General features: G+C 44.9%; 1 protein-coding gene across 8 annotated transcripts in view; it reads left to right on the top strand.

Annotated features, from left to right (window-relative positions):
* The window catches only part of ASMTL (acetylserotonin O-methyltransferase like), an 86,733-nt gene that overhangs the window by 49,885 nt on the left and 24,179 nt on the right, over window positions 1-12,669 (top strand). For all 8 annotated transcript variants that reach the window (XM_088451648.1, XM_088451647.1, XM_088451646.1 and 5 more), the window contains 2 exons: window positions 4,325-4,730; window positions 7,891-8,053. In XM_088451648.1, the coding sequence (XP_088307774.1) occupies window positions 4,325-4,730; window positions 7,891-8,053 (569 nt within the window). The remainder of the gene's footprint in view (window positions 1-4,324; window positions 4,731-7,890; window positions 8,054-12,669) is intronic.

Genomic DNA, 12,669 nt, shown 5'->3' with positions numbered 1-12,669 from the left:
GTCAGATAGACTCTCATTGACTGCAGCAGCACCCACTGCAAGAGCCGGACTTCCGTCCGGCTCTTGTAGTGGGTAATGGGACTGACGTCATGACGTCTGTCCCATAATGCTGAGCGCGCCAGCCCGGGAGGACTGGCGGGCGGCGGCAGGAGCGGCGGCGCGGACCGGAGCAGCAGGTAAGTATGTTTTTTTTTTAATATATATATATATACATATATTTTATTTTTTAACCTATCTGCAGAACGGGGGAGGGGGGTGGCTACTACTGAGGGGACCTCTACTGGGGGTGGGGGCACCATTATTGGGAGGACCTCTACTGGGGGGGGGGGCTACTACAGGGGGCACTTAATCGGGAGGGGGAACCTCTAGTAGAGGCACTGCACTCGGGGGACCACTACTGGGGGCAATAATAGGAAGGGCCACTACAGGGGGCACTGGATAGGGGGGATCACTACTGGGTGCCTGCATAAGGGGACCACTACTGGGAAAACTGCATGGGGGGGGGACTACTGCTGGGGGCACTATATAAAGGGCACTGCATGGGGGGGGGGGACTACTACTGGGGGCACCATATAAAGGGCACTGCATCAGGGGATACCGCTAGGGCACACTGCATTGTGGGGACTGCTACTGGGGGCACTGCATAAGGGGGAACACTACATGGGGCACTGCATTTGGGGGGACCACTACTGGGGATACTGTATAAGGCGCACTACTATGGGCCTGCATAAGAGGGACCACAACTCCATACTGGGGGTACTGTATAAGGGGTACTACTGGGGTTAAGGTGCATATGGATAGGAATGTTCAGTGTGAAAATAAAGGGGTGTGTCATGTTGACACGCTCCATTTTTAAGTGACCACGCCAATTTTTTTCGCCGCGCGCGCACATGGGGGGGTGGGGGGGGGCTCCCTTTTCAAATTTGCCCTGGGCTCCAAATACCCTAGTTACGCCACGGCTTATTAATGATCATTTATACTTTTTTTTTTCTTTTTGAAAACTGTATTAGAGATGTATTGGAATGATTGTTCCATTAGGTTATGCAAATCTCTTTCTGATGCCCAGATGGGAATCTGAGAACAGACCATAAGAATGTATATCATGTTACAGTTGGATTTTTATCACAAATCCAGATAGACCCACTCCATTAACTAACAGCAAAGTAATGTGGACAACATTCATAGCCGATGGATTAATGAGAAATTAATTTATATCACATCTCAACATTTTTTATCATTCTTAACACTTTTTTTTATTCTCTGGCAAATTTAAGATTCTCGCTAATATCACTCATGATGACAACAGTTAAGAGAGTAATAATAATTTCAAAGTGCTTGAGGTGTTACGATGGTTAGTAAGCACATTTAATTACTATCTGTTAGAGTGTCCTATGACTCTGATGCTATTTTTGTTCTTTGCTACAGATGTCTTTTCTCATACATCTAGCCTCCTTGCGCGCTAAACAGCCCTTCTAATCTAGCCATGCCGTGGCGTGACTCTGTAGCACCGAGCGTCTTTTAGTGCAACTTTTTACCTTTAAATGCATCTTATTGGCACAGCATGTCTATGTTCTATGTGCGGGTGCATCTGCATGCAAAACGCTAAGTTACAGTGTTACAGCCGCTGACACTGTAATATAGCATTTCACATGCCTTTTAAATAAGATGCATTTAAAGGTAAAAGTCGTACAAAAAGACACTCAGCACAACCGAGGCACACGGAGCTCCCGCCTTGTGTGGCGCGACTTGTAGCGCATGGAGGATAGATGTATGTGGACACATCTGTACATAGTGTCTTGAGCACTGTGTAGTAAGAAAAAAAGCTGTGGTCTACAAGAACCCCTTTTTTCTGGGATAGAGCATTTTGTCCAGCGTGCCAGACAGGAAATCCCTCTCACCTTCAGGCCGTATGTTGAACAGTCGGCCCTGGAACCACCAAATGGAACACTGACACGATGACCTAGGAGGAAGGAGATGATGTGAGAACCGGCCTTCCTCACGTCGACCGACACGCCCTACCGGACCGAGGGATAGAGTTGAGTTTTAAGTGAAGATCATCACTGGCACTTTTGGCCTCAGATCCCGAGTTTTCACCTATAGGTACTCGCGCACCAAGTGAAGACCCGACCTTGCACCCGGGATGCAAGACCCACTGTACGCCCTGAAGGAAGGTGGACAGAAAGAAACTGAGCAATATCTGTACGTACTGTCTTTCACTGTCTAAGTTTTCACTCTTGCTCTTCGTCTGCTCACTCGCCTACAGGTCCCTGTAAGGAGATGCACACCACTGCCGTGCAGGGCCTAAACCTGTGTTACGATACTACACATACTACAACAACATAGCCTTCAACCTACAGTGTGTGTAGTGCAGCATGTATAACAATAAACTAAACATTTGCCCTGCACGGAACAACAATTGCAGACTGTAATCACTGTTCTGTCCCTTTAAATGTTTGTTACCTGTCTAACTAGAGCTGGCCAGCTCCTCTTCTTAGTGACTGGGAAATACTTATGATCTTAGTGGAAGCCTGACAGCTCTCCACGGGGGTTCTTGGAGAGTCTCACAACTGCTCACACCTCTATGCACTTACACAGGGGCTACCTACTTGCTATACCAGTGGTCTGGGCCTATTACCCAGAACCACTCTCAATGGGCTGGCAGCTCAGGCTTTGTGCCTGCCTACTGCGGGGCACAGGAGGGACTTGGGCCTACCCTATGGGCCTGCCTAATGGTGGTGCTCAGGTAGTGGCCTGGACCTAATGCCCAGGGCCACTTTATACAGGGCTCAGGCCTATGGGACTGCCTACCGTGGGGCTTACTGTATAGGACGTAGTGCCCTCCTAAATGGGTACAGACCTAGGGCCTGGCTGATGGCACGTGCCTAGTACCCAGGTCACTTGCACCTAATTGGGGCAATTGATCCCTATAGGGCCTAATGCCCACTACTGAGCCCGGACCTTGTGCCCGCCTATAAGGCCACAGGCCTAATGCTTGAATATGCCCCACGGGCCTAGTGCCCGACAACCCTGGTGGTCTAGGGAGGGGTTAATACCAGTGGCTCAAGGCCGCCTACCGGTACGTTGGGAGAGGCTGCAGTGGGGAGCTTCGTTAGCTCTTTTGCTTCCCACCACGACAGCACTTCTACGGTCCTCAGCCGCATTCTTCTGCCGCTGGCCCGTCCTGGCCAGTGGCGCCGCCTCTTCTTCTCTTCTTTCAGCCGGCGCCGCCTGTCTTCTTTCTTGACAGCGGCGTCTTCTGGCCTCTTCCGCGGCCGCCAGAACTCTTAGAACTCTTGCCGCGCCTTCTGTCTTCTTTGCTTTGGGAGGTCTTCTCTCCTCCCACTCCGCCGCCGGACTGAACTTTCCCATTCAGCGGCGTCTAATACATGATGCCGTGAGTGGGCGGGGCTATGACGTGGCGAGCCGCGATTGGCTCGTGTCTGCCTCCTATTGGCTGCTGGCCTCCGAGCCGTGTTTGGCTCGCGGCCAGAGCCAAACACACACCGCCACTTCTTAGCTGCCGGGTGACGAGCTCCAGTTAGCTCGCGCCCGGAGCCAAGCTTCACACGACGTCACTCTATTGCCGGCGCTGGTGGAAAGGACCAGGCAGTCCCTTTACCAGGTACCCGCCGCATCTGCTTACCCGGCGCTGGGAGAAGAAACAGCATCCCAGCGCCAGACATCGATGTTTCCCGCAGGGGACACATCTCTTCCTGCCGTGCCGATGCTGGGATCAACCACTTGATCACAGCACGGCTTTCCACAGGCATAGAGACAGGCTCGTGAGCTAGCATTGCATAATCTTGAAGATCAATTGCAATTGGTAAAATGGGCAGCTACAGAGAGCATGGCACGTATCGCTTTTAATAAAATACTTTCCCTATAGACAGGGGAAGGACAAAATAGTACTCCCTAGTGGGGCACACTCCCTAGCAATTCATGAGTTTGCATAATTGTACATATGAATATTTAGTATTGGTACATTTGCTTGATCTCCTGTGTATTTGACCCATCCCTCTTATACTCTTACCTAGTCAAACGATAGAAATCAAAGTAAGTACATAATACGTCAATGAAAATGTTTTGATTGTCATTTTGGGTTAAATCAAGTGGTCGAGTTGCCGTTGCAATGGCCTCGTGGCCCAATCCTGTCACGGACTCATAGATTTTCATATAGGGCTGCAAACAAGAACACACGAGTCCGGCATTACCATAAGTGCAGAATATAGCCACACTTATTCACGGACGCGATTATGCTTTAATTGAATTGACCTGCATATGTCACTAAACCAATTATAGTCTTAATAAAATAATGTTTTTGTAGGGACAAAGCTGGTGGCTATGGGATCCAGGCTCTTGGAGGAATGTTAGTAGAGCGTGTACATGGAGACTTCCTAAATGTAGTTGGCTTTCCCCTGAATCACTTCTGCAAAAAACTTGCAGAGCTCTACTACCCACCACCTAAACAAGTCATACAGAGGGTAAAGCATGACTCTATTCCTTATGTGGAGAGCTTTGAGAATCTCAGTGATGTGGAAAAAGACTGCTCTTCTTCCAGCAAGACTCATGAGAGGAAAAGAGGGCTTAAGAATTTTGTCTGTGGTTCAACTAGTTCTGGATCTTCTTTACCATGTGCTACAGCGCTTCAAAATGGCATTGAAGAAAGGCCTAAACAAAATCAACTAATTCCAAAATTAAATGAACTTCTGGATGGCTTTAAAGCATCTAAGGTACTGTTGTTTTGCATCAAAGATTTTCAATATTTTAAAGGTGTTTAAACCAAACCGCTATTACTGGGCATGGTTTAGTGGAAAAGCTTTAAAGGCTTAGGGCAAAATTTACTAAGCAGCGGGTTATAAACCCTGGTAGTTTGGCGGCGGTTTTGCTATCCACAGATTTACGAAGGCCAAAACCGCCGCAAAACCGCTGTCAAAACACATTGGTATAGAATAGAACTGGGCTGTCATTTAGAAACCGCCGAAAAACCACCACCAAACACCCGGGGTTTAGAACTCGCCGCTTAGTAAATTTTTGCTCCAAGTCTAATGGTGACCGACTTTTCAGGACAGCAGGCTGTTTTTTTTTTTTTTTTTATCGTGTTACCATAGTAAATGGTGGTGCTTTAGGAAATGTTAATATTTACTTTCAATGCATGTTTGCTGAATATGCTTGGAGCGTATTATACTTTCCCCCATTATTGCTTTGTCATCCATCTCTATGAAGCATAACAAGAACCAAAAGGAAAAAAAGACACTCTACTCTAGGGCACCCTAAAGTATTAAGTACCTTATTAAAATCTTCAAAAAACTCACGTGACACACAGAAGAATAGCTCATAAATGTAATATGAGGCACACAAATGTAATATATGGTGCTTACAGATATATGTCCAGAAGGACAAGGTAACATCATATAGTGACAGATGAGCATACTAGACCTAAACATATTCAAGGCACAGAGTGAAAATATATAGTGCTCACAAATATATGCTGAAAAAGGAAAAAAATCATCACATATAGTGATTCAAATACTAAATCATAAAAATTAAAGCTACAAACCAAGATCAAATCCACGGTATACATTAAACATGGATAATACATCTTCTGTATTGGTGGGTATATTTTTATTTTATTTATTTATTACCATTTATTTATATAGCGCACACATATTTCGCAGCGCTTTACAGAGAGAATATTTGGCCATTCACATCTGTCCCTGCCCCAGTGGAGCTTACAATCTATATTCCCTACCACATGCTCACACACATACACACTTATGGTCAATTTTGAGGGGAGCCAATTAACCTACCAGTATATTTTTGGAGTGTGGGAGGAAACCGGAGTACCCGGAGGAAACCCACGCAAGCACAGGGAGAATATACAAACTCCACACAGTTAGGGCCATGGTGGGAATTGAACCCATGACCTCATTGCTGTGAGGCAGTAACGCTAACCATCACACCGTGGTGCAAAGATTACCACTTGGATAATGCAAATTCCAACTTATACACTGCATATTATGTTCTGTTTAAATGAGTATGCATCAGTGTCCGCCAGACAAATTTCCCCTGCCGTCTGGCACTGTGACGCTGCCTTTTCACATACATCTGACCTCCGTGCGCTACAAGTCGCGTTAAACATAACACGTGAGTGCAGTGTGACTGGGTAGCGCAGAGCGTCTATTCATGTGACTTTTTCCCTTCAAATGATATGCAGCATGCCTATATTCTGTGTGCGACTGCGGTTATATCTGCATACAAAATGCTACGTTAGTGTCAGCGGCTGTGACACTGTAATGTAGCAGATACACCCGCACACAGAATATATGCATGCTGCATATCATTTTAGTCACCAGAAGCTGCTTGTGTGTCCTATTCGCATCACTGTGCGAATAAGACTCATTTGAAGGGAAAAAGTTGCACGAAAAGATGTTCGGTGCTACCGAGTCACAAGGTACGCATACGTTATGGCCACAGCATGGTGTGACTAGAAGGGCTATTTAATGTGCAAGGAGGCTAGATGTATGAGGACACATCTGTATGAACCATGTTTAATGCTCACCTCTATGGGGGTGCGAAGTAACAGGAGCATTGTTGTACCTGTGATTCGCCCCCTTTGCCAGCAATTCCACTGCATTCCGACCGCACTTTCAGACTTCATGTTGAATTTAATTGCCCAAGTGTGTCTATTGCGTACCACAAAGCATTTCTGATAAAATGTTTTCTAGATCACACAGTGACAAAAGCAAGGATATTTGATGCTAGAGTTCAAAGCTTTAACTCCCGAAACCTCATCCCTCCAGCCTCCCCCACTTCCAGCACCACACATAGTAATGCAACACGACAATCAGGTCATTTAAGGCTGGGTACACACCTAAAGATTTTCTGTCCAACCAGCCAACTAGTTGATTGGTTGGAATGAAAATCTGGTAACGTATGGGAGTAACTGATCAGCAATTTGCTCCTAAATGCTAGAAAACAGATGAAAATGGTCGTCAGACAAGTTTGTTAAATGTTTGATCTAAACCATTGTTCAAACAACAGTTTTTGTCCATTTTCCGGCGTTTGGGAGCAAATTGCTGATTGTCATTTTGCTTTCATACCTTACCAGATTTTCATTCCAACCAATCAACTAGTTGGCTGGTTGGACAGAAAATCTTTAGGTGTGTACCCAGCCTAACTCTCCTTATTGGATATAGGCAAGCACTCCAAACTTTCATTTCTCAGATTGCTTCTGAGCTACAAGCCCAATAATATGCAGATGCCCAAATTTAGTAATGTTGGCTGTGTTCCCTCAAGACCAAATTAATTCTGTAGCAGCGGGGTGCCAAATAATTGCTGCTAGCTGAGTAATGGAGCTGAATCATTTTTGCAGAGATGTCTCAAGTTACTTTGATATGTTCTTTTCCACATTATTGAAACCGTATTTCGTAGGTGTTTTATCCCCTTAAACGGAAATGACTGGATACAAAATAATTATTTTCTAGTGGGTCCTATACTAAATACCAAGCGTTATTCTGATGACTAACTTAAAGCAAAATAGCGGATTTGAAGATAGAAGAAACTACATTTGACACCATTTCAAAATGTTTAACGTATACCATTGATTTATAATGGGAAATATTTACTTTTTAAACATGTTTTGAACCATTTAATAGTTTTAAACAAAAGTTACAAAAGTCTCATTGTAGACCAGGGCTGCAGCGTTCCCATAATATGCACACACACATTCTTGATTATATATAAAGTTAGATCTATTTATTTAGCTAGAAAATGATGTCTTTTAAAGAATAATCTGTATACACTTCCAACAACCCTAACCTTGCCCAGCTGCACAATGTAGATAAATGCGAGCACTCTCTATCCTCTGCTTCTATTCTTCTTTTTTTTCAGACATTGTTTGTAGCATCTAAACTGAAGGTCTTTGATAAGTTGAAAGATAAAGGTGCGCTGAAGGCCATGGAAATTGCGGATAAGATTAATGCTTCTGTACATGGAACTGAAAGGCTTCTTGATGCCTGTGTTGCCCTTGGCCTGCTGGAGAAAACTCATCAAGGTGAATCTTAGTGGTAATTTATTTCTCTCTAATGCTAAAGTCTTGAAGTCTTCAAAATGAAAGCAAGAAATCTGTCAGAATACAGTAATATTGTGGTATGCAATTGTTTTCACAAGTGAAACAACTGTTACTAGACTTCTCACTGTACGCAGAATTGTAAAGTTTCCATACCCAGCCCAGTGTAGAATCTTAGTTCCTGATGCCTGGTGCACAGCAAGAAAAGGCAAAATTATCTAGGTCAGTAGGTGCTGTCCCTGGGATTTAAATCTGGACCTCCAGCAAGTAGGCATGGATCACTGTGTAATTAAATTTTACTTATTTAGGGATTTAGTTTAAATCCCGGCAGTCAGGATGCCAGCGCTCAGAGTGCGGACGCCGGAATCCCGACACCAGTCAGAATCTCAGCGCCGGCATCCCGACGGTAAGTATTGGGGTTAGCCTGTGGGGGAGGAGGGTTAGGTTTAGGCTGCGGGGGGGGGGGGGGAGTGTTAGGTTTAGGAGGCTGCGGGAAGGTAGGGGTAGGGTTAGGATACTTACCCAACAGTTGGGATCCCGTACCCAACCCCTTATTTGATCTATTTTCTCTTAGTTATGTTTGAGTATGGCCAGATACACACTGTTATGTTAGTGTTTCTTAACACTGATAAAAATGCTAGTTAAAATACATATCAAATGCGTGCGTTACTAGCCTCTGGAACTCACTGTAGTCTTCCAGAATGTGCTTATTCAGCTTTAACCCATGGGTGGAATGGAACATAAACCAAAATGCCACCTCATCACTAGTAAATGCAGTTGTTTCTAGTCTTCTATACATACGAGGGCTGATTGAAAAGTAATGCTACTGCCTCTGTTTTTCTGTCCCATAGGTAGATGTGGCAACTCTATGCTGGTTATTGTGAATCTCATACATCGATGTGTCTGAACCTGCGGTTAGACTGCCATAGTTTTCTTTGTTTAGTCACAGGGAGTGGAAGATCTTTGTACATTACGTCATGGCGGATGAGGCAGACATGTCTGTGAGATTACGTCAGAGATGTGTGATTGATTGAATTTTGTGTTAAACTTGGATAAAAGCGGAAATGTTTCCAAGACTACGGCAGTCCAACCAAAGGTTCAGACACATCGATGTATGAGCTTCACAATAACCAGCATAGTATTGCCATGTCTACCTATGGGCCAGAAAAACAGAGGCAGTCTTATAACTTTTTTAATCAGCCCTCATATTACTTGCAATGAATATGGTAGTGAAATACTGTATATATAATTTACAACAGTGAGTATAAGGCCTAATTTAGTGGAAGCTGAAGTATGAGAGCAAAGGAGGTGTAGTTGACATCCTGGCGGTCGGGATGCCGGCGCTCAAAATACCGGGGCCAGAATTGTGGCTGTCAGCATCCCGATGGTAAGGAGGAGGGTAGGGTTGAGGGTTAGGCACCAGGAGGATGGTTAGGGTTATGTGTGGGGGGAGGGTTAGGGTTCAGATGTTTAGGGTTAGGCTATGGGAGAGTAGAATTACGGATCAGTGGTAGAACACTTATTTTTGGGCATCAAGATTCTTACTGTCAGGATGCTGCTGATGGTATTCTAACTGCCGAGATCCCGTACCCAACCCAAGCAAAGATCCGTGTAATCACTGTTTTGTTTTTTAATCCAGATCAGTATTGTAGGAGCATAGACCAGCTTTGTATGAAATTGAGTCTGACTATATATGTGATTACCACCAGCGGTGCATTCTGGGTAGATAGTATTGTATAATATTTTTAAGTTGCCTGGTCATATGTCCCTTAGTTAAAATACAGGAGCCAGTGGGGGACATTTTATGAATATTGGTGCAAATTTTAAAGAAGAAAAAAAAAAAAAAAACACATGCTGGAACCTTAGAAACCACTCAAAATATCCTACAATGTGGTTAGAACATTTGATTATTGTGGAATGAAGGTGCCATATTTGGATGTGAGAGTGTGCAGAGACTTGCAACAAAGATTGCTGCACCTCCCACTGTAGGCTCTTGTAAAGTGTGGAAATGGCGTATAGTGGAGACAGTAAAAATTTCCACATAAGCAGATGCTGCCATCTTGGCCCATAAATCCATGTGCTTAACCGTAAAAACTGGGTGTATAAATAACGCGTGAGCGCCATGTCAGCGGGTGTGATACTGTAACGTAACATTTCGCATGCAGATACACCCGCAATTGCACACAGAATATAGGCATGCCGCATATCACTTTGTGAACCAGACACATTTAAAGGTAAAAAGTCGCACAAAAAGTAGCTTGGCCCTACCGAGTCACGCCAGGGCTGTTTAACGCATAAGGAATTAAGATGTATGTGGACACATCTGTATTTACTAAGAAGTCAGCATGCTATCAATGACTCTTAGTGATTGCATAGAGATTCTCAGTATTTTGGGTACTCTGAGGGGATGCAGTCAGGAAGCCGACGGTCAAAATGCAGACCGCCGGCTTCCGGACTGTCAAATCCAGGCAAGGTACTAATGACAGGGGTTGAAATCTGGGCGCCAGTCATTAGACCTACGACAGGAGCCTACGCGGGGGGGTGTGTGTTAGGTTTCAGGGCTCCCGGGGGGACTTAGGGTTAGGCACCCCCCCGGGAGGGTTAGGATTAGGCTAGGGGAAGGGGGGGTGGTTAGGCTTATACCCCCCCGGGGTGGAGGTTAAGGTTAGGAACCCCCCGGATTAGGCTGCGGGGAAGGGGGGGGTTGGGTTTAGGTGCTTAGTGGGGGGTTAGGGTTAGGCATTATGGAGGGTGGTTAGGGTTAGGCACCCCTAAAGGAGGGTTGGGGGGGGGGGGGGAGAGGGTTAGTTATACTTACCTTAATTACCTGTCGGGATCTTCACTGCTGCCGGTCTTCTATAGAGACATATAATAGGATACTACAACTCCCAGTACTGGACTTAGGGCCTGATTCAGACCCGGACGCTATTTGCGGACGCTCGTTCTTAAAAAGGGGCCGGATATTTAAATTGAGCGCTCGCTCTTTGTGGTGTGTTGACGCCTCTGTCTGAGCGAACGTCCGAAAAATGCGCTCGCTATTTTGTAAAGGCGCCCCTTTGTCGTTCGCATCACACGTCATCTCCGTTATTTATTAGATTAATCGGGAACATTGAAAGGCATCTGAACTGCTCGCAGTGCTTGTGGTAGGTTTTACTTCCCGCAATCACTGCCAGCAGTTCAGGGTAAAAGACAACCAAGTGACGTGGTCGATGACGCTCCTTTACTAATTATGCACACCCATTAAACGCCCTTTTGACCGTTAGGCACGCCTGCGTTCGGATCTCCACTCCCCCGTTTTCAAGCACCTTCCCCTGTTACCACCCAATTTCCGACCGCAATGACTGGTTTGCGCATGCGCATTGCGAACCATACGCATGCGCAGTTGTGCGAACATCGCTCAGAGCGAACGAGTGGCCGCTTGCGAGCGGCTCTGAATCAGGCCCTTAGAACATTATACCAGCTGCCATGACATACTTAACCAATCTATGCAGAAACCCACAAAGAAAATATTCAGTGCTGCAGACTCCACATCATAAATCTGCTCAGGACCCCTCACAAACCCTAAACAAAAGAATGTGCCCACAGTATTCACTCACTGAATGAGTACATATTGTTGGTGCATTTTAGGTACAGTATATTAAGAGTGTATATATTAAGTATATACTTTTTGTGTATACACACTCTATGCATACCTTGAACAGTACTTCAAACAAGCAGGTGTTGACTGGACACAATCACAATATAATCTGTAGTTTGGATGGGAAGAACGTTCTGTCTTCACTTCAGCTGGTGACTATAGGTGAGTGAACGCTTATCCATGCTGCACTTATTTTAGCTGAGAAAGCGCTATCATTTATGTCCCTATATAACCTCATTCTTTAATGTCTGTCTGTAGGTGAACAGGTTGTGTGTGTGGGGGGAGCTACAGTAGTGATATACTGAGTGCTTACCAAAATGCTTGGGATGTTTGTAAATGATCAAGATCCGTTGGATGTGTTTTTAAAAAAAAAAAAGAAACATATAGAGGTCCTGTCAATTAACCGGTTTAGTATTCGCTGTAAAAAGGAGGCTGCACCTCTCCTGAACAGTACAAACCGAAGCTATACGGGGGTTGATGCAGAGTTGAACGTACGACTGCTTGCAGAGCATACTTTGCATATTTGTGCACTGCGCATACTGAGCGTATGCAAATGGGGGAATCCAGAAGGAGACGCATCACTTAGTATTCTAAAGGGCAAATAAATCCCGCACTGGTCAAACGTGTTATTATAAAAGGCCCAATCCTGAACATATTATGAGATGTATAACTTTTGTAAGATGTGGGAGGAGTTTACTACTGAACTCTTAATTGTACAATGTGAATAAAAACGAAAAACAGTTGTAGTTCTCCTTCACCCTAATAACGTCCACAGCATTAGATGGAATCTAGACACTAATAGGTCTAGTGCATCTCTGATTTAGATGTCTTTTGTTTTTGTTTGCATCCTTTGGTATGTAAGCTGTTACAGGCAGACCCTTCCTCCCTCTTATTCTAGTCTTAAACACTCCATGTCACCAGTCCTCCTCTCCTTTGTCTCTTTCTCACTTCTGCAACTCTGACT

The sequence above is a fragment of the Taudactylus pleione genome, unplaced genomic scaffold, assembly GCF_031769625.1.
Source record: "Taudactylus pleione unplaced genomic scaffold, aTauple2 ptg000026l, whole genome shotgun sequence".
NCBI lineage: Eukaryota > Metazoa > Chordata > Amphibia > Anura > Myobatrachidae > Taudactylus > Taudactylus pleione.
Note: the sequence above shows the minus strand (reverse complement) of the source record. Positions and strands in the feature narration are given on the sequence as shown.